At 32.5% G+C, this 23,270-nt stretch overlaps 3 protein-coding genes and 1 non-coding gene across 9 annotated transcripts; 2 read left to right on the top strand and 2 right to left on the bottom strand.

Annotated features, from left to right (window-relative positions):
- Positions 1–6,026: 6,026 nt before the first annotated feature.
- On the top strand, positions 6,027–6,147 carry LOC117603604 (5S ribosomal RNA). Its single transcript, XR_004581249.1, has one exon. It is a non-coding gene; the product is annotated as a 5S ribosomal RNA (ribosomal RNA).
- A 107-nt stretch (positions 6,148–6,254) lies between these two features.
- LOC117603494 (thiamine transporter 2-like) lies at positions 6,255–7,848 on the bottom strand (the record flags this gene model as incomplete). The annotated part of the gene is given in 7 exon segments (XM_076688147.1): positions 6,255–6,352; positions 6,620–6,959; positions 6,962–7,041; positions 7,208–7,233; positions 7,235–7,542; positions 7,725–7,779; positions 7,781–7,848. Coding segments are annotated over 7 exon segments (975 nt in total), but the record flags the coding sequence as incomplete, so codon positions are not given.
- Positions 7,849–7,961: 113 nt separating this feature from the next.
- On the bottom strand, positions 7,962–14,102 carry LOC117603269 (condensin complex subunit 1-like). Of its 6 annotated transcripts, XM_034322254.2 has the most exons (23): positions 13,962–14,102; positions 13,671–13,842; positions 13,441–13,575; positions 13,178–13,356; positions 12,968–13,107; positions 12,769–12,850; positions 12,640–12,702; positions 12,343–12,576; positions 11,938–12,270; positions 11,676–11,868; positions 11,284–11,606; positions 10,828–11,220; positions 10,516–10,760; positions 10,318–10,438; positions 10,175–10,244; positions 9,933–10,090; positions 9,705–9,832; positions 9,385–9,639; positions 9,041–9,313; positions 8,835–8,977; positions 8,401–8,766; positions 8,255–8,329; positions 7,962–8,191 (listed from the first exon to the last, which is right to left on the bottom strand). In XM_034322254.2, the coding sequence occupies exons 2-23, from the start codon at positions 13,783–13,785 to the stop codon at positions 8,022–8,024; spliced, it is 4,194 nt and encodes a 1,397-aa protein (XP_034178145.2). In that variant the 5' UTR covers positions 13,786–13,842; positions 13,962–14,102; the 3' UTR covers positions 7,962–8,021. The 6 variants fall into 6 exon arrangements, 5 of the variants coding, with proteins under 5 accessions (XP_034178145.2, XP_034178146.2, XP_034178144.2 ...); XM_034322255.2 differs by having other exon boundaries at positions 9,933–10,244; positions 13,271–13,356; XM_034322253.2 differs by having other exon boundaries at positions 9,933–10,244.
- Positions 14,103–21,269: 7,167 nt separating this feature from the next.
- LOC117603226 (uncharacterized) lies at positions 21,270–23,135 on the top strand. Its single transcript, XM_034322156.2, has 3 exons — positions 21,270–22,348; positions 22,430–22,516; positions 22,581–23,135. The coding sequence occupies exons 1-3, from the start codon at positions 21,323–21,325 to the stop codon at positions 22,644–22,646; spliced, it is 1,179 nt and encodes a 392-aa protein (XP_034178047.2). The 5' UTR covers positions 21,270–21,322; the 3' UTR covers positions 22,647–23,135.
- Positions 23,136–23,270: the final 135 nt, after the last annotated feature.

Consider the following 23,270-nt stretch of genomic DNA (forward strand, 5'->3'; position numbering starts at 1 on the left):
TAAATTTATTTAATGAATGTAACGATATTATCTCTAATTGTAAGATAGGGTTTTAGTTTACACTTTTTGTAATATAAGTTCTACTTTTAAGAATTTAATTAAAATATTAATCTAGAAAGAAGAATATAAAACTGATCTTTCATTATAATAAATATTATCCGTATCATTTTTTGATATCTTGAGAATATTGATCAATATGACCGCCGCATGATTGATCAACTTACATAAGTAAATACTTAGCTTACTTTCTTTGTTTAATCTCATTGTCAGCTACATGAGGAATGATCTAATTGTAAGCCTGAACAAATTTTTCAAAACAAAAAGGCGTTGCAAAAGATTGCAGACATTAAGGAGTCCTTCCCTTGAATAGTGTAATTCGATTACTGTTGGCCACGTGATGCTATAAATTTATGGTACATCAATTATTATTGAGTGTAATAGAATGAGATATTAGAAGTATGGATGGTCCATAAGACCTCCCTCTTTTTTTAAACAAAAAGTCTTCGTAGCTACTGCATCTTAAAATTAGCACAAATTTTGCGTTCGACCGCATATTACGTTACTTTAAAATTTATTTTTTCAGAAAGAAAATTCATAAAAAAATTATTGCAGCCCCCTTTTTTTCATTCACAACCTGATTAAAGTCTCTATTTAAATTATAAGTTGTATAAAAAGAAATCATTGTTACAACGCTAAGCATGAGGATTATCTTTTAAAAGAACACATCTCACATTCAGAAATTTCAAAGAACTCTAATTATATAATTAATCACTTTATTATCTTTCTTGTAATGATTATATTCGCCTGACATAATTTTTATCTTCTGACATAAATTTCAGTCTTCTGACTTGATTATAGGATTCCTTTCAACTGCAATGTTTCCACACAATAGTTGCTGCTGGTTTAACTACTTTGTGTAAGAAATTTGTTACAAGTTTATTGTTTTCATATAAGAGTAGCTGTTAATTTAACTATTTTGGAGTGAAATTCGTTGAACTCATCAGTAAATCTGAGATAGGGATTAAAGGGATAGATAAGATTTATTGGAAGTTGGAGGTACACTATAAATTTGAGTCATAAATCATAAAGGAGATTAAAATGATGCATCAATTGGTGTATTCAAAAATATGGCGTTCTATTTAAAAAAAAAAAAGGTGCAACTGTAGTTTTTAGGTGCATGAATATATAAAAATCCATAAAAATTATTTGAAATGATGTACCATGAGATACCATTTAATTTTGTTTTATGACATATTTACGATCTCTGACTGGAAGATACATCTTGTCCTAATTGTGTGGGTCACTTTGTAAACACATGAATAACCATCACTGTCGGTAAGCACTTGTGAGAAGGGAGCTTTCTAATGTTTTTTAGTTCCGTCGATAACTTCAAGAGTGCTGCCACATTACTTCTTCCCTGCTGGTAACAATGTATTTGTGAATCTAATACATTTCTTCGTTGATAATATAGAACATCGGCGTTGCAGCTTTCTCCAGAAGAAGAAGCATTTTCTTTCTTTTCAGAGTAAATTGAGCTTTTTGCTGTTTTCACCGTTCTTTTGTACCATATTGCTGTCAAAACAGTGGTCTATTAAAAAGACTGCTACAGATATAATTTATCTTGGGACACCTAAGAATAAGAGAAAGCCACAAGCATGTCAGGAACATAACAATGCTGCTACCATTCTTAGCGGCAGTCTCTAGCGTAAGTTCAGCGAAATCTAACTTAACATATCAAGGGTCAACAGGAGTGACGAATTGATCTGTGAGACCTCAAGCGGAGAAATTGAAAAGTTGCGTAAGATTCTTGTCTCTTTTGCATAGAAAGACAAGAATAACGCGATTCAAATTTAGCGATTTGATAATTCAAAGATTTTGAGGTAAAGAAGTAATTTTTTCTCATAATTCTTCTTTAAAAATATTCTGTGTGCAGTTATACAACAACGTACAGAGCTTAATTTCCCAATTGGGCTTTTAAAACTTTGTAAAAATTGTTTTTGTAGAAAAAATTTTTTTTACAATTTGAAAAACGCAAATTACTTCTTCATAGTTCACTTTTATTCCGCTAGAGATGCCACTGTCACTAGGCAATTTTTCAAAATCTCCAACAGGTTTCTGAGGCTATAAAATTGGTGAAGATCTAAAGGGATAAATCCACGTCGTCAAGATTTACATTTCGTTTCACAAAGTATAGACTTACTACCTTCAGTTGCAAGGTATTCACAATCATATGACACCTTAGGAAACACTCTTACTATGGAATTTTTTAATTTTTACGATATATATGTATATATATTCTTACCACGAATAATAAATTTTAATTTATCGTTTGTAAAGTGAAAACATTCATTTAATTCTTTTTATTTCTATAAAGATAGAAAAGTTCACGATTTGAAGGATTTCGTAATATGAATGTTTATCGATAACTGCTTGCATGATAAAGTTAAGTATTCTGATTATATGAATTCGGTAACGCACAAATATGATGATAAAAAGTTATTTCGTTTATTAGAGCATATAACGAACTTTGTTTTTTTTCATCCTTATTTTTATGAAGCCTTAGTAATGTTTGAGCCATATCTACGAAAGATTTATGTATAGAATACATTTTTCGCCGATCATCTTTATTGCAATTAACTGTGTTTATTAAAATTTTTAGTTATCAGATGATTTAATAGAAGACACAATAGCGTAAAAAATATGCAGTTATAATTCTTTTTTCATTGACTTTACAAAAATTTTTTAATATCCAAAGAATATTTGATACTAATCGTAAAGCATGAATTATAAGGATAATAAATTTCTGAACAGGGTATAATAATAGATATTTATTAATATTTGCAATTGTTGTATAAAAAAATAATATAAATTATAAATATTTTGTAATACAAATAAAACATTCATAGCTTCTATATACCATAAGTTATGATTCTGTTATATAATTGCCATAATTTTTGCAGCAATTTTTACTGCACGTCTTTGAGGCAATGATCCAAGAAGACAATTGATATTTTAATCATTGACGTAACTAATTGCAAGACTTTTTTCTGAAATGAAATCTTAAAATGTTAAAATGATGAGATTCTATATTTTTTGGCGTAGGGCACTATATATTTTTTGGGGCGGGGAAGAGGGCAGGACCAGCCTAGCTTTTGCATACGCACTTATGCACATAATTTTAATCAAATATTTCTGTACATTTTTTCCTATATCCCCTTGTCACTGTTTCAGTAGACTTTATGAACAAAATCTTTTTTTTTGTTTAAATATTGTATAACTTACTTCACAAAAATAATACCCAAAAATCGCTACAAATTACATTAACAATTTTCTAAATAAAAATCTTATGACTGTTAAATTGAAAGCTGCACGTTAAAGTAGAAGAAAACACTACAATAACATATAAGGTATATATTTGATTGCTTTTTGTTTAGAAAATATGTCGAGAAAGATCTAAAGAAAATGTAATACAAACTTATGGTGATTTAATACTTTCTGTATTATCTTTTAAGCTTAAAAAAAAAATTTTTTTTATATGTAACCTATGAATGGTCAGTTGAATTTAATTAAATCAGCTAATTGAGCTAGTTACGATAAATATTACGTTTCTTGTATTTGACTAATTTTTTACCGCATTTGCAATGTGCTTCGAGTAATAACCATGCTGAAAAACCTAATTAAACTCATTTTTTCGATATACAGCAACATCTGTTTTGATTTTTTATTGATGGTACTTTAGATAAAAGTAAATGTTTAGATATTTTAAAATAGAATTTAATAAAAAATGACATTGATAAGAACATACGTGATAATTTCAAGCTTTATCAAAATAGTGATTCCAAACATACATCGGGAATTGTAAAAAAATATTTATTATATAATTGTCTTAAAATAGTACGCTTCAATTGACGGATTTAAATCACATTTGGAATTTATGAGATCAGCTAGACCATAATATCCAAATGACGCTCATAATAGCAATAATACTAGGGTGAAAATGCCGAATAGGGGACCCCGCCCCAATGACAATGATATGTTGTCAAGGACATGTCCTCGAGTAACTTTTTCTAGTTTATTAAAAAGTTATTAACAAAAAAAGTTTGTAAAAATTAAGATCGAAATGTTCATTAAAATTCAATCACAAGTGAATATTATTGATGTGTTAGGTTAGGTTAGTTCTGGGTTAGTTATGGGTAGCTGGGAAGCTCAGATAAGTTAGGGTTAAGTCATTGGGGCGGGGTCCACTATTCAGCATTTTCACCAATACTAGGATTAATACAATGTTTAATAGTCAGTGGAAACGCATTAAGCAGGATTATTTAAAACAAAATATTTCTAACATGCTTAAACTTTCAAAGTAAGTTAATAAATAAAGGGACTCTTTAACGTAATATTAGTATTACTACAATGTTTATAAAATATGTGCATGTTTTATACAGGGTGTTCGACAACAGTGGAGCAAAATTTTAAGGGGTCATTCTAGAGATCAAAATAAGACGAAAATCAAGAATAACGAAATAGCGTTTGCAGCTTTGTTTTCCAGTAATTAACGTTTAAAAATTCGAATAAAAAGCGCCTGACAACTGCAATCCGCCCAGCACCGACGACTGAACGTCAGGTCAGCAGGGGTCGGTACAGTCATAACCAAGAATCGAAGCCGAATGCTGCAGTACCGAGAAACAGGAATAGCACGAGGTAAACTTCTACTATTCAACGATTCTTGGTTATGACTGTACCGACCCCTGCTGACCTCACGTTCAGTCGTCGGTGCTAGCCGGATTGCAGGTTTCAGGCGTTTTTTACTCGAATTTTTAAACGTTAATTACTGGAAAACAAAGCCGCAATCGCTATTTCGTTATTCTTGATTTTCGTCTTATTTTGATCTCTAGAATCATCCCTTAAAAAATCTCTCACCTGTTGTCGAACACCCTTTATACGGGGTATTCCAACACCCTGTAAAAAGAGCAACGCACAACAAATTCATCATCTTATCAGACTTCAAAAGTGTCGTGTCGGCCTTGCAAAATTTAGAAAGTAGTAACATAATAATCCAGAGTATTAATGCAGGAAAATAAATATTGTACTCTTGGGTTCCCTCACATATCAATATCGAAAGCAACGAAAAGGACGACTCAACAATAAAGCTAGCTAGCTCCAGTGCATCTGAAATAATTCATAGCCCTATACTTTATCAATATCTTCAAAAATACCTCACTAAAGCGACTACAGAATTATGGAACGAAGAGATTCACGACCGACAAAACTACATAGAATCCGCAACAATATAAATGATAAAAATCCGATCTGGCTATTCAACAGGAAAGATCAAGTAAAGTTAACACGAAGAATAGGTCACAGCAACTGGACGCACTCCTATCTCATCACTTCTATCTCAAACAACTGTGATTTTTGCGGGATACAGAACTCCATCGATCATATTTTGGTTAACTGCCCTAAATACAATATGAAAAGGACATAACACGACTTACCAAATTCATTGAGCATTCTAGAGAAAGCAGACTCTTGTAAAAAAGTTTTCATTTCAAGAAATTGGATTTCAAATTTACAAAATTGTAGTGAATTCCAAACTCTGGAAAGTGGGGCCCGAGACTATAACCCCTTTAGACCCCCCTTGATTCGGTGCTGAACTTTAGTTGATGAAAATACTTTAAATTACCGACACTACAATATTAACTTACATAATTCAATTTTTTTAGAAATTTGGATTTTTTACGTCTGAGAGACATATTAAAGATTATGTCAGTTAACACGTTGAATATCGCCGAAAATCCTTCTTGCAAACATTTTTTTCATGTAAAATGAAGCTATTTGCAAAAATACCAGTCGAATCGCATTTGACAGATTTTCGGAAATACAACTGTATTAACCACATTTTTATTTTACGCAATTGCAGTAGATTATGCAATGGAATACCACGGATATGAACAACCAGTTGTTTTCTTAATTATCTTGTATATTTCCTCGGTTTTTAACGGTTTTCTCCAGTAGTAAACCCTCTGTTTTTAACTAACGGCCATACGACTTAGGACTACTACCGGTTCTCGTCCGATCACCGAAGTCAAGCTAAGTTCGGCGCGGATAGTACTTGGATGGGTGACCGCTTGGGAACTCCGCGTGCTGTTAGTTCATTTTTTTTTTTTGAAGTAAAAAAAATTTGACTGCCCTATTCGATACAATTCCCTTCTATTTAATTTTTAATCGACTTCGAAAAAGGAGGAGGTTACTCGATTCGATCAGTGTTTTTGTTCTTTATGTTCGCCGATTACTCCGAGACAGATGAACCAATCGGAACAAAACCTTTTGCATCTTGTAGAGCATGTCTCTACAGGTCCTGTTAGAAAAACAGTTTCTTTGTAAAAAACGTAATGCTTCATTTATATTTTTCGGCGTTTACTCTGCAAGGAATGAACCGATCACGAGGAAACCTTTCACATTTAATAGGATGTATATCCGCGATGATCCCACTTGCAAAAATTTATGGAATTTGTTGTTAATAATTATTGTTATGGCAAAAACCTATTTCTTGGTGTTACTCTGCAAGAAATGTACCATTCGCAATGAAACCTTTCACATTTAGTCATACAAGATATTTGCTCACCTATGATAGTGTATAAAGAATCTACAGCTCCATTATAAATCTTATCTCCATGTGATACACCAGTTTGCCAAAGTAATTGTATATAACTGATAATAATTTGTAAATATCCACAAGTGGAAAATGACCACCATATTGAACATTTTTCAACATGATTATTTGAATATGCTTGCAAAACATCTTTCCGTGATAGAATATAAGCTTGTTTTATTTTACGTATCAATGAAACATTTGTACTGGGAGAATTGTTGTTATTGTACTGTTCTGGTCTATATAATAATTCATTTAAATTGTATGATTGTGATACTACCATTTCATTATTAGTTAAAGAATCATGGTTTTCATAATTTGATTTTCTTTATGAAAATAAATGGACTGACCAACAGAAGGTAAAAAACACGCCCATATTGTTGCAAATGAAATAGCTGGAAAATAAATTTTATATTTTTTATAAAAAGATATTTTAAATATCTGTAATTTATATAGTTTTTGAATATTTTTAATTCATAAATTTCTTTCTTAATATTTGAGTTATTAAAATAAAAGTTAACTATTTCACATCAGTCTAAAAATTATTATTTTAATAAATACCTGATACTGTAATATAATTCAACTGACATGCAAAGACCAAAAAGAGATGCTGCTTTTGTATGACCAGTTACTTCCTGATAATATTTCGTATCAATTTTAGCATAAATATAGGTATAGTAAGCCACTTCTGTAGATAAAAACAAGCCATAAAAGAATTCCACAATTTGCATAGTCAAGATAACTTTTCCAAACATTATCAAAAGAAATGTGATAGCACTAGAGAAACCACACAAAATAATGATAGGCTTATATCGTACAAAATCTGTTACTAAAAATATAACAACTAATGTTGCAAAATAAGAATATGATGCAACAGTAAATATTTCTTGATTTACCTGAAAAATAATGATGGTCCTGTAATTACTGTGTAATATACAAGAAAAATGAATGATAATTAAAAATAAAGAATTTAATAACAGAAATTCGTCCTTTATTTTTAAATAAATAAATTTATTTTTGGAATTAACAATTTCTATAATTACATATAACTACTATATACAAAAAACTCGATATTTACTTGAACATTTATAAAATTTTTCCATGGTCCTGTTAAATAATCGGTAACAAAAAACTGAAGATCTAAACTCTTTGAAACATCCAAATATACATAAAATACACGAAATTACTTTTTACCATTTGATACAGTTAATAGGTACACTGCAAAAGGTATTTTATCATTATTTTTATTAAAATAATTACAAAATCGATTTGCATGTATATTTGTCACTTACTTTCCTTTTTAGCCTTAGTATGATTTAAAAAAAAATAAAAAGTTGTATATTAGTTATGCAAATATGTATATATAAGTATATATTTACAAATTTGATTCCTTGTTTCGTGAGTGCGATAACCGAGTTGAGGATCTTTTTGGAAAAGATACTGGTGTTACAGCCTGTTTATTTTTCTTCGGATACGGCGATGCTAAATCGATACCCTTGTTTCGCATTGATCTTCTTACACTTGACGTAGATGGATTTACAGTAGCTAATAAAAATAGTAACAATCAGATATAAAAAATTGTTTGTTTACAGAAATCGGAATACATACATCGTCTTTGAGATTCGATTGATTCATGAGAACCAGAACTTGATTGAAGTTCATGCGATTTTTCTTTTTTCTTACCTATTGTTAAAATAATTTTATATCAGTAATATACACTATTAAAATTACTATTTTCATATTAAAAAACGTACTTGTTGCAGATATGCTTAAATCGTTATCCGTTTCAGCATCACCATCATCGTCATCGTCACCATCATTTTCTTCTTCTTCATCATCTTCTCTTTCACCCCTACTTTTACGTTTTGAAGCAGCTCGTCGACCACGCTTTCTTGTTTTCGGTATCAACTGTGGTGGTGGCATCATTTCGTTATCATTCTGTGTTGAATTCTCTATTTTTTGTAAAAGTTCCTTCATCTTTTCTTCCAGTTCTACGGAAATCGCTTTTGTATTTGGTTTTTTCTTTGTCTGCTCTATAATGGATTGCAATGCTTTTGAAACTTGATTGTGATGAATCTTTTCCTTTAGAAGAGGCAAACTTTCAATAAGACGACGTAAACCTATATAAAATTTGTTTTGTTTTAGAAAGAAATTTTTTAAATTAATTATTAAATAAATTCTTACTTACTTTTTGCACTAAACTGTAAAAGTGAAAGACAATATGCAAAGTCACGCCACTGTCTTTCTGTAGTAGCTAGTTTAAACCTAGCACAAATCTTATCAATTATAGAATCAACATGTTTTTCCTTTTGTAGTAAATTCAAAATGATCCTGAAAACATATGCTGTTAGATTAAATGACGATTTGATATTCTGTCTTATTTATTACACGTACTTTAAAATTTCGTGAAAATCAGCTTCATTCAAATTTAATTCAGGGTCGGTTAAATGAGATAATATATCAGGCATCACGTTGTATAATGTGTTGCCTTTTTGTGAAAGTACTTTGAAAAATTGTCTCGCATCTTTTCGGAGTTGTTCGTCATGGTCAACAATGCACACAGCTAATTCTGATATTTTACCTCTCACACGCAACATTTCTCTCAGTATAAGACTTGATAAAACTCGAAAACACGACCTTCGTACGGTTATATTTTCATCCCGAAGTCTGAAAGTTAATTACATTCTTTAATCAATTACGATACCATGCTTGAAATTGGTTAACGTGTTTATAATCACCTGCCATAAATGTGTTGCATCCATGGTAAAATTTGATTTGGAAATCTAGTTGTTAGATCACTTATTCCAATAAGAACATTAGCCCGAATATTAGGGTAGGGTGAACGTTCTAAGATCGTAATTAACAGTTGTAATGACTCTTCGCAAAAAATGGAACTTACTAGCATCATTTTGCTAAGGGCAAGGGCACCAGCGGCTTGTAGATCTTCACTATTATATTTATCAGGATATCGACACACATCCAATACTAAGGGCCTATAAAACAAAATATATAGGCATATGCAAACAAAATAGAAAATGAATTAAATTTATGCATATACACAAATTTTGATAAAAGTCCATCACCGGTCACAACATGATTTTCAAGAACATCATTTATAAATTCTGCATCCGCATCTTCTACCGCGCCTTCAACAGCTTCTTCTCCATTATCTTCGGTGATAGTTGTCTAATTATAAAAGTATAGGATAAGATCTTTCATAAAGGTCTATAGTTTTTTCACGGTGTATAATCTTTTTAAAACACATCTTCTATATTATGTCGTTTACCTCTTTATTCCGAATCATTTGTCTTGCACTACTTGGGGTGGTTGTTGAAGTGGATTTCCGAGATCGATCGAATTCTTTTCCTTTTTTATTTGAATTCTTTTCTTTTCGTAATTGTCGTATAACATCTCTTCGCTTTAATTCTTTGTAAACTGATGTGTCTAAATGTACCATTTCTCTAATTGCAATGTGCCCGACTACATATAACAGTTTAGCTAACAGAAGAAATGGAACAGGCAACTCACTGTCAAATTGTCCTCGTTTATACACTTCTAACAATAATTTCTTTATTAAATGCTCGGGTTGATTAGCTAACTAAAATTTTTAAATATTTTTTATGAAATATTGTTCTATATAATCCGTAATAAAATCATAGAATACTTCGTACATGATAAATGGTACTAATTGCATCTGTCGCAAATGAAACATATGCGTCTTCTTCCATATTAGTAAAATTTTCTGTCAATAGGGTGAAAATTTTTGTAAATATTTCATGGTCATTTGGATACCTAATGACAATAGAAATGATTATTACATTTATCAAATATACAATTAAAGAATTATTACACTTTCACAGGTAGCTTACCTGACAGGAGGTTTTTCAATATCATCATTTTTGTGTTTTATTTTTAACAATGCTCGACAGGTATCTCTAGCTAATAACAGATCAGTTTTTGCTCGTGGTCCTAATCCTACTTTTATCAATACTTCCAAATTTCCTGTTATAATATTGCTTTCAGCCTGGGCAATCATTGTTATTAACATCAATGCTGTCCTACTATCTAATGAATTTGTGTCTGAGGACTTCATTGAAAACTTTTCCCACAATACCTATTAAACTAGAGAATTAGATCACATCTTAGATAAAAATTATAAAACTAAATATACATGATATTACCTGTAATACTTCACTATTTATATCATTATTATTGTACCACGTTAAAATTAGCTGAGTTAAAGCTGGACTTTGATTTGGTTGAAGTGATTTTAACAATTCAACCAATGCTTTAACACAGGTTAGAGCATTTTGTCGCTCTGATTTTTGACTTTCACTATTAACTAAGTAAATACTTTTATACACCTCTGCAATATTATTGCGTACCGATGGATCACGGTGAAATACTTGATACAGAGCATCGCATATAGCGGTTGCAGCTCCTACTACACCAAACTGATAAGCAGTTCCAAGCAAAGTACATGCTTCAACAGCATCGCTTGCAGTTTCAGAAAAAAGTAATTTTTCTGCCATAGGTATAGCAATTTCTAGTTCAGTGGCAAATTCTAAGCAATGCTACAAAAAAAATACAGAAATAAAAGAATTATCAAAATTAATAGGAAATAATTAGATACATACCCTCAAATAATTTACAACTCGTTTTGCTCCAATTATATTTTCTTTATCTTTATCTAATGATTCTCTATTATCAGCATTTTCTTGTACATTATCTGGACCATTTTCTGATTCCATAAATGTTTTCAATAGAAGTAAAAATAGACATTCTTCTTTTGCTTCGGCAGAAAAATTTTCAATTTCTGGACTTTCCTTCAATTTAATACAAACCTTCCACAAAAATTTTACTGCTTCCAGAATTTTTTCTTTTAACATTAATTGTCTGACGTGTTCAAACGCTGTATTAGGGTCAATATCAATATTTTCTTCATCTTCATCCTCTAAATCTATAAAATAACACATTTAACTTATATGTATCTTCATATCATGCATCATACTGAATAAAATGAACATACCTCGTTTGTCGCTCCCCGCTTTCGTGCCATTAATAACTTCTTTTAATGCTTCTCTTATTTTCGGAAGCAAAGCATTCCATAATTCTAATCTCTGACTATCACCACGAGTACTTTTACCAACAGTTTCAGCTTGTAGCTTTCTTAGCGTTATTTCTTCCTTCTCTAACGATTTAGAAATCTCTACTTTGTTTAACTAAAAACACGATTTATTTCGTCAGATTTTGTATTCATAATAAAAAGAAAAAATTAACATTATGCATACTTTAGCTGCAAATGGGTTGCCTTGAACTAACGCACGTATCAGCTGCAAAGCTTGTTTTCGTACAATTGTACTTTTATCTTCTAATCGTAATGCCGTAGCAGCTAAAAGCTTTCCTTGCTTTGCTAAAGGAATTGCACCTTCACAACATAAATGTTGCCAAATTTGTAAAACCTTTGACCTTACATAAGCATTAACATCTAGAATATGTTCTTCTAAAATATTAAGGCATTCATCACGCTGATTTTTCTGTTCTTGGGTAAGCTCATCTCCGGTTAATATTTTTTCTACAATTACTCCCAAGATGTTAATAATACAAATTCTCATAGTGTAATGCTGCAAATGGTATAAACAAACATAAACTAAACTGAATATGCAATTTTATATTTAAACCAATAGAAACCATACTTCACTAGCTAGATAATCTACTATATCATCAAGAATAGGAATTATAAGATTTGGTTTAGCAGTGGCAATGCTTTCAAGAAACACTGAAATGTTACGACAGTCACTTTCGGATGGTTCGCTTTGATCAATTTCTTTCATTATTTCCTTTAATAAACCATTACAATCACATTCGTCAATCATATGCACAACTCCAATTCCTATATGTGATGCTAACACATCACGTAATTTCACCAACTACAATATTAATTTATACTATTAACAAATTCTTTTATTTAAATAAAATTTAAATATACGCACCTGAACTATTCTTACTACACAGCTTATTCCATGATGATATCTCTTAACTGAAGTACCTAAAATCTTTTATTAAAAAATGAAGAGATGTTAAAATTGAAAACAATTTAATAAAACATTAAAGAATTTTACCTCAAAAATAGTTTTTCTTATGTGTTTTTGTTTGGAATCTGTACACTGTTCTATCATTTTATAACACATTTTAGTGAGTATTCTACAACATAGCATTAACAATTAAATCAACAAATTAAATCATATTTTTTATTTAGAGTAATAAAATTTTTGTTACTTTAACATAAGAATAATTTCTTAGATCATGTATCAAACCTACTCGGTGAATGAGTCTTCAACAATAGGCGGTTGCCAAAGTTTTTGTAAAGGTAATTGTAATAATCTATAAACATATTCTAATACTTTCTCTTTAGTATATTCCCATTCTTCTTCCATATCAGATCTAGTACCTTTCTTACGCTAAATAAAATAAATTAACTGACATAAAAATATTAAATCTTTATAATACAATTACAGATATTATATAAACCTTTCCACTAAGTTTATCACTTCCATCTTTAAGAATTTCATCATTTATGTAGCAAACAAACAATGAAAATAAATATGCAAGCATTTTAGTTACATTTAGAAATTTTAATCTCTCTTCTTCGCTTAATTTAGTCTGGTTCTCAAATATACTTTCCATGTCAACAATCAATATTTCTATTGCTGTTTTAAATAATAATTAAATGTATTATTGCTATATAATAGTATTTAAATAAGTGTAACACATATGAAAATAACATTCCTTACCTTTATGAATTCTACTAAAACCACGCATAACAATTGGCAATTCAATTTTATTTCCATGAACAATTATAGAAAAAAATGTATCAAAATGTTCAATAATAAAACAAATTCCACTGGTTTGAAGCGCTGTTCTTGCTTCTGTAAAACAAAAAGTAACAAAGTAATAATATGTAAGAAGTATTAAATAAAAAAATTGCAATGAAACCAATAAATAACATTAATTATATACATACCATTGAGAGCTTGCGGAATTACACCTATTGGAACAATCTGTTTAACATTATATTTTCCAATATTCCTTTGCAAGAGCTCATCTTTGTTTACGGGGATAACAAAATCCTTGATCATTTTTGGCTATTTATATCCGTACTGTGTATTCTTAATATATAATACTCGCTGTGTATTCTAAAAATTGCAATAATTTTTACTATTTCGTGTTGCGTACACAATATTGACTGTTAGGTCACTCGTATTCAAATTCATTGTAACCAACGTGACTCGAAAACGGCACGTCAGATACTAACCGGAGGGAAAATATAAGAAATATTAAATGTATTATAAATTCTTATACAGAAATTGTTATTATTTTTCCATTGTTCAATTTTGTACGATAATTCTCTAGTATTCATATAATTTTATTTTCAGATTACGCTGTACATCAGTATTGTTGGTGGAATTGGTTTGTGATATATACGTATACAGGGTGTCTCAGAAAGAGTGTAAGCGGTTTAAGGGGGTAATAGCTGGGCTGAGGTGATGCTAAACATTTTCCTTTGCGAAAATGTTGTTTAAAACTTCGTTTTTGAATTATTAAGGGAAAATTTAAAAAAAAATTTAAATAAACGAATCATTTGTGAAATACCTGTCTATTATATACATTGCCCAAAACAAATGGGTATTCTACACAATGCCCGATCATTTTACAAAATGCCCACGTTAAACACATTGCCCGTAACATATACATATTTCATAATCTTATTAATAATAGGTTATAATAATAGCATTCTTTCTCTTATTTTTTTATTACAATTCTGCAAGGGGTTACGCCTAGTTGGGATCGGCAAAAGGACGTAATTTTCAAGAATTTTTTTGCCGTCCTAATAATTATTTATTATGAAGTGAAATATACCACCGAAAAATACATGTTTTAAAGTAGTTTTAAATAATGAGGGAAATACAGCTCTTTTCGTAGAACGCCCTTCTCTCGAGATCACTCGTGGTGGCCACGATATCTTCCAAACCGCTTATTTAAAATCAAAACCAAAGAAGATTGAGTTAGTATATTGTACTGTTAAGGCACTGAACGAAGGATTTTGCGAAATTTTGATTTTCACCAAAATGACGATATTTTACAATATTGAAAAATCCGGTTTTTGAGGTGGTCAAATTTTGTTTTCTTTGCGATAAAAAATAAATTTTTCAACGGAATTAAAAATCCTTGTATTGTTCCAACGCGCCATGTATTCGTGCCACTAGTTCCTCTAGCGTGGATATGGCTACTTTGTAGACGTGGTTCTGAAATAGTTAATAAAAATACGAAATGGTGAGTAAGTGTATGTACATGTCAAGAAATATTTTTAAACTAAATTAATAGTTATAATAGCATACGTACTTTTAAATATCCTCAGAAAAAAAATTCAGTGGATTCATATCCGGCGATCGAGGGGGTCACGCAACAGGACCGCCGCGGCCAATCCCCCTGTCCTGAAAGGCTTGATGTAAATAGGCGCGGACATTTGCGGCGAAATGTGCATGTGCACCATCGTATTGATAGAACATGCTCCTCCGAATTTCGGGAGGAATTACCTCCACGAGAATGAGAAGGACATGTTCTAGGAACACTCTGTACGATGGGCCGTCCATCTAACAAGTAGAATGTAAGTACTTACAGCCCAACGATAAAATTGCCGCAAATTCCGGCCCATACATTGATTGACCAGCGCACTTGTCCTGCTCTTTTTCGAATCGCCAACGGATTCTCATCGTCTCACACTTGCAAATTGTGGCCATTGAAGCACCCCTCCCTGGTGAAAAGGGCTTCATCAGTCCATAAGACGCACTTGCAGAACGATGGATTCCGGGCAATTTCGGAATTTCGGGGGGGGGGCCTTTCGGAAGTTTCCCCCATTTTAATCCTTTTTTTATTATTTGCAAACTTATTTAAAAAAAAAAGAAAAAAATAATAGTATCGATTTATTTATTGTACATGAAACCTATTCATTACTTTATTCGTTGTTCATGAGCAACCAATAATTCGATTCTATTATTCTTTTCGGCTGTAGTTCCGAATACGACCGGTCGCCGATCAAGATGAAATTTGGAGGGTTGGTTGGGAGCAAGTAAACGACCCCAAATATAAAGCGGTATCTTCGGCTTCCTATTAGTTTCCGAGATATTAATTAAAAACTTTCGTACAATGCATAGAATTTTTCCTATACAGACATAACTAACACTACCGTCTTCGCTCTAGCAACCGTCATCGTGAAGTGTCGAACAGCCGTTCACACCATAGCAATATCGTCTTTCGTTTCTATAGGGTGTACCATGTAAAATCCATCTTTTTAGTTACATTATGTTATGTTTTATATTGTATTACTAATTCTCAAGGAATTAAACACGTTTGATTTATACGTAGGTTAGGTTAGGCTAGATAAATTTCCGGCCACCAGAAGGCGGCCGCCAACGCTACAACAATCGTCGCATCTCTAAAGTTTTGAATAGGACACCCTATAGATAGTCAGGTTGGAACCCCCGCTGTGTCAACGGCTGTTCGGCACTTGACAATGTCAGCTTACTACAGCGAAGATGGTTGTGTTAGTTACGTCTGTATAGGAAAGATTCTATGTACTTTAGGAAAGTTTTTAATTAATATCTCGGAAACTAATAGGAAGCCGAAGATACCACTTTATATTTGGGGTTCCCTCCCACCTCCCCCTTCCCCTTAAAATTTCATCTTGATCGGCGATCATCCTTCTTTTCTTTTTTTCATTCATTATTCCATACAACTTTTGCCCAACGAGTCCTACTATACCACGTGGTGCTGATGCACTTGATCACGACCACGGCGTGGCTTGAACACAGAGCAAACCCAACACTCGTGGTTCGGCCCGCGCTAAAGGCGCGCTCTGATTGGCCAGTGTTTTTTGTTAATAACTCGGAAACGGGACCTTAATCAATATTTTGGCAAAGGAAAAAGTTGTTTAGAATCACCTTGTCAATCATCCCTCTTCGGTTGTCGAAGTAGTCGCGTGACATCCTGTATATAAGTTACTCCCCACTAGAATTAACAAAGGGGATGTTGCGGCCCGGAGAATGGAGGGGCGGCCGATCTAGGTCCAGTTCGCCGTACCGCCCAAGAATCGAGGAACTACATAGAAAAGAGATGGTTGTAAACGATTTTTCATAATAGATATTTGCATCGTTATATTTTTTTCATTATTTAATTTACAACTTGTGTTTACAAGTGGAATTGCAGGCAGAACTTGCCAGGACAAAAAAAATATTAAAAGCAGTTACAGCAGAAAGAAATAATTTTTGGATATGTGGTGGGGGGTGTAATTTAGAACAACTTTTTCCTTTTGAAGTATGTCAAAACTAAAGGAGACCGCCACATTAACTCACGATCAGTGGCCATGCAACAGGTTCAAAATAATTTTCAAAATCAAACGTTCGATCGAAAACGGCTTTCGGTTCGGTTGAGAGGCACTGACAGTTTTTATATCGGTACGTTAATCACAACACCGTGTTCGACCGGCAACGGCCAAAAAAACGGCAACAAGGGTATCAGTAACGGTAACGGGCACCTTCTGTGTAGTTTCGACAATTTCAAATTCGTAACGGTGATTCGAGAAATTCCGATCGCGAAAGCTTATGGAACGTTGGACCTTCCTGGCCCGACGTTAGATGCCAATTTTGTGACCCTTTTCGAGAGTTCACTCTATACAGAATTTCTACAATAAAGACCGTGGCCGGCCATCACAGACTACGTGGGGGAGTTCGCAAGGGTTGGGAAGAATATGGGATGGGAATCTCGGGGTAGAGGGTTCGAGGAGGTTCTTCGCGTTACGCGATCGAGTATCCAAAGGGTATCTTTAAGGGCTGGAGAAGGGGGCGGGACGATATCGCGGCGAACAAAGATTCGGACGGGGAAGGTAGCCGTTATCGGACCCAGATTTTACAATTTTAGTAATGATAGGGGCTTACCGATACGTTGACCGCACGTACGCGCTCGTACTCTTGCACTCACTCACTACTAACTCTTCTAATACTAAACTCTGACTGCTCGCTCGTCGCTGTCGCGGCGAATTTTGGGGTGGGGTTACAGGTCGGGGATTGGGTCTTTCTGTCGGATCACGGGTAAGGGATCTATACCGATTATGGATTGGTGGACGATCAGAGTCGATAAAGGGCTGGATATTAATAAAGAAAGCAGTTCATCTCTTTTTTAAGTGCTTTGCAAGTTCTTCTGGCTTCTCACTTCTACCATAGTGCCATGGACACCGACGAGATACTGTTAAAGATTGCCAACCCCTGTGTTAAAGTTCGGCACGCCAAGTGGGCCCAGTGGGCCTGGGGTACGATCGGTAAATAGGAATGATGGATAATGTAGAATAGTGATATTACCCATTGTACCGCCGAAAAAAACTGTTATACCACCAACGAGATGATTTAGCTTTGCCACAGTACAATAATTATCTCGTCGGTGCTGCTTGGAAAACAATTATATTTTACCTTATAATTGGATTAGATTCTTATTGTAATAATCGATACTACATAAATATATGAAAAATAAGAATATTTGGTACGTAACATTCTGAAAAAAATAGAAGAATTGAATAAAAAATAATTCGAAAATTACTGTTATATTTATAAAATAATGATTCTTAAACCAAAAATATCATTTAACTGTTAACAGAGACTCGTCTCTTAGCAGACTGTTAACAGGTGGGCATTTTTACCTTTTTCACAGGTAGCGAAAGTAGACATTTTTAACAGAGAATGACATACTAGTATTCTCTTATTCTGCCATGTGGTGAACAGAGTCGAACGTCCCAAACGTTTAAAAGCTTGTGTCCTTGCATACCCGCGCTGACGCTGGCGCACTCAAGGGGGGCTAAGGGGCTCTAGCATCCCTCAAAGAAAAAGGAAGGAGAACAACAGAAAATTTTCCAAAATCTGTTCCTAATTAAAGTAGTGTTACTGTTTATGTAACATATTAATAACACTGTTTTTTGTATTAAAAATATTTTTATTCGTTCAACTTAGCTCCCTCCAAGAATAAATCCTGAGTGCGTCATTGTCCGCACATACCCCATCATGGCCCATCACTGACTGTCCTTTCTTTTTCAAAGTTTTACGGCAAGACTTTATAACAGAAAACAGACCCCGAATATTCTGAAAGGTCGCAGACTGTGTCAAGCAATGGACAAACTCCCAGGTTTTAGAGAAACGCTATTATAAGTTCTGTAACAAAATAAACATTTCACATATATTGAAATGATTAATAAAATATTTTAGAATAATACTTACACGAAATTTTCTAAATACATATAAGAAATTATTCCTTTATTAATACTGTTTTTGTTCATGATGCTGTTTATACTGACGAGGGGAACTACCCAAGTGTTACACTCACTTATTAATGAAACTTTGCCAGCTTGTAGAGCTTGTCGAGCTGAACACGCCTATACCCCCTTTTGGGGGCAGATGGCTAATTGTTTAAAAGATATTAACAATTACAGTTAGTTACTTCTTACATTCTGAAGTATGACAAACTCACACATACAACTCTCAATCTAGAGATCCACGGTTCAAATCCTTGGTTCCCAACATTTTTTTTCTTTTTTTTTAATGATAATTTGTCTCTTTTTGAATAACTATTACATAAAAATGATCATAAAAAAAAAAATTTTTGGGAACCAAGGATTTGAACCGAGGATCTTCAGATTGCGAGTCATGGATCCGCTCCGTGGTTAAACACATGACTCGCAATCTAAAGGTCCTCGGTTCAAATGCTTGGTTCCCATTTTTTTTTTTTTTTTTTTTTTTAAATGATTTGTCTCTTTTTGTATAATTAAAATTCTATATAATCCTAAACTAAAATTCTATATTCTATTTTGAATATCTTAAATTCTATAAAAATTGCAGTGTATGTAATTAATTATTAATAAATGCAGTGATTATAGCACAGCTGTAATAGTTATTCAAAAAGAGAAATTATAATTTAAAAAAAACTTGGGATCCATGGATTTGAACCGTGGACCTTTAGATTGCGTTTTACCACAGAGTTAACCGTTTGTATGTGTGAGTCTGTCATACTTTTCAATGTAAGTAGTTACTAATTATTAATATCTTTTAATTATTAATCAATTATAAGTTTAATTATTAATATCTTTTAAACAATTAGTCGTCTGCCCACAAAACGGGGTATAGGCGTATTCAGCTCGACGAGCTCTACAAGCTGGCAAAGTTTCATTAATAAGCGAGTGTAACACTTGGGTAGTTCTCCGTATGAGTTGCACCGAAGTTGTCGCATTGAAGTTGGCACAGTAACACATTCACGCCGCGTCGGTTTGCCGATGCGGAAATAAATATTTAATTAATCGTTATAAACTACTTTCAATCGGTGTCATACAAAAGCTACGTAGCTATCACATTTAAAATGATATCAGTTCAAACAGTTTCACGTATTAGTCAGTCATACTACTGATTACATAAGCGTTAATAGGTGCTGATAGGTGCTTATTGGCAGCAAAAATACCTAATCTATACTGCCTATTCAGCATTATCTCTTCGCCAGAAACATATACGTTTCTAGATGTGCCTTAGAGTTAATAATTTTACGCGATAATTTATTATTTAAAAAAAAGAAAATATATAAATGTATATGTAGAATACATAAAAAATTAAAATTGATGTTATGGTTGTTTCCCATATAAAATAAAATATTAAATATATTTAAACGCATTAGTAATCATATAGTTTTAAAATCATTACATTATTATAATTATTTATTCACTTAAAATAAATTGACTTTCGTATTGAAGTTTATATATTTTTGCTTCTAATTTATAGAAATTGATTACTCTTGCAGGCGATCTAAATAAAACATTTTATTGCATCGTCAATACTGCTGACACATTAACCTTTTCGAAATGGTTGTTTTATTTAATAGAAGAAAAAATTTCAATGATAAACTGCAATATCGCGGTTAAAAAACATTATATCTATTAACAACAGTAAGCACAGGAAGTTGATAAAATAAGCTACGCATAGTACTCATTGACGTCAAATGCTACGCTCTTAATTGAGAAAATAGCGATAGTGTATAGCTTTGAACAGGAATTTCTTACAAGCAACAAGTATTATTTTAACCCAATTTATCGTCATTATCTACATGCCTGTAACTACAAAAACATTATTATATAATTTGATAAAAATAATGAAAATAAAAATTGCAAATCTTCTAATAATATATCAAATTATGAATATGTATTTCAAAAAATATTTCTTCAAGTATTTCTAATAATACTTCCCGGTAAATGTTGATATAAACACCAGATAAGGGTAGACAGAATCGATAAAATAGGTTATATTGTATTAACTTTATCGATTACTTTTAATCAAGATAATGCAACTGTTATTCCCAATAATTTCCTCATACAATGTATTGCATGCACTACCATTTTAAAGACTTAACGGAAGTACTAAAACCCTCTTCCATTAGTGGATGATATTTTCATTCTGTTTTTTGATGCTTCAACTAGATTTGTATAATAATGATTAAATGTCACTATTCTAACTTTATTACTCTTTCTTCACTAGTACATGATACAACCTCCAAGAAGAAGGTACTTTATATACTACTTCAAGAAACGTTCTCCAAATGTTCAACCAAGTACCAAAACTCGGTGAAAAGAAAATCAAAGATAAAAACGAAACATGGACATTTTTCAACGTAACAAACTACAGAACGTTAATGCGTTATTGTATTTTCGTAAATATGTGCATTGGATTTTTGCGCTTTAAAATTGTCTCATCGAGATACATATCAAAATCTCGTTTCTCATTTTCTGTGATCTTGGTGATCATTTTCAGCATTTGTATGGTATTAGCCATATACAATGTTAATTACGTTATTGAAATCGACAAGTCCATGGGTTTACACAGCAATTTCATTTTGTTCTTGAGTCCCATGATCGTTATATGTGGCTGCATTTCAAATCATTCTACCGTACGAATGATTGAGAAAGTGAAAAATGTTGCTACTCTGCTGCCACCGAAAACCATTCGCAAATTAGCCAAACTGGTGTACGCGAAGGACGTGTTGCTTCTCATCCCATTTATTCCGTATTTTCTATTCAGTGTGAAGGGATTTGGATACATAGTTGGTTGCACCTGTTGGTACGTGTTTTTGTCGATGGTAGCGGCAAACGCTTTGTACGTGAACAATGTGTACGTGTTGAAAGCTTGTTTTGAAAAAATAAATGATTCCTTGGTAAAACTGAACGAAACGGTGATCAACGAAGAGCCGCATCTTTTCAGCAGAGTATATCAATCGCAGGAAAATCCTGAGTTGCTCAAACAACTGAGAAATCTTAGAAAACAACATTTAAAAATCACTGTTGCTGTCCGGTTAATTAACGAGACGTATAATATTCAAAATATCGGATCACTTATAATGATCTTCATTGACCTCACGTTTAATGTGTATCATTATGTGGTAATTTTTACTCAAGGGGATATCGTTACCATATGGTTTTCCGATGTTAATATGTATATTATACATTATACTTTCAATTTGATTTTGATTGTTTGGACCACCGAGACGACTAAGAGCCAAGCCCAGCAGATTGGTTCTAATGTTCACCGAATCGTCGTGAATACTTTTGACAAACAGACGACGATCGAGGTAAGGTGAAATGATGGAAGAATTATGAATAAAATCTCATTGATTTTAATGGATGAATTTTATTAATTTGCACCTCCGTAGTTGGAATTATTCTCGTTGCAAGTACTGCAGTGTGACAGCACCTTCTCGGCGATGGGTCTTCCGATGGACGCAACCATTTTGACAAAGGTAAATTCATTTAATTTACAATTCGAATTTAATATTTAATTCTTTCATATTTTCTTTCTTGCAGATAGTGTGCTCTATTTCCACTTATGTAGTACTATTGGTACAATCTCTGCTTGTAAAGCCCTGTTAAGAAGAAGCTCTAATGTAATGATTTTTAATTGAATAGTGAAGAAACAATTATGGTCGATTGACGAAGAGCCTGGAATAAATTATAAACTTACAGCACTACTCTTAATCATGCTAAAAGCAAACTATACAACAAATTATTTATTTACGTTATGTATTATCGTATTGCAATTAATTTTTTAATATCATGCAATTTTCTAATACCAAGAGAATCGTTCAAACGCCCTACATCCATGATTAAACATCAGTATCTCGAGTTTATTGAAAACATAAGCAGTCTGTCCACTTTTATAACGAAGTTTTTTTCTGTTAGTCTGTCAGACAGACAATTTTCGTGAGTAACATTGAAATTTTTCCTCTGTAACTTTCCAAGTTTCGGAAGAACGATGTCTGAAGCTTGGAAGATAACAGAATTAAAGGAGAACAAGAAATGGAAACTATTTCACGCCACGGATTTCGTTTCGCTGATGTACCCTTGCCATTTCATCGGAAATCTATTCGGAGTTTTTCCTTTCAAATTAGACTCTTCAGGATATACCATTTCAAGAATTCGTGTAATTTATTCAATGATCATTTTGACCACGTTCCTGATCGTGGCCTTTTATATGGGATATATAATTAATTCCAC

This window comes from Osmia lignaria, chromosome 4 (assembly GCF_051020975.1).
Source record: "Osmia lignaria lignaria isolate PbOS001 chromosome 4, iyOsmLign1, whole genome shotgun sequence".
In the NCBI taxonomy this organism is placed as follows: domain Eukaryota; kingdom Metazoa; phylum Arthropoda; class Insecta; order Hymenoptera; family Megachilidae; genus Osmia; species Osmia lignaria.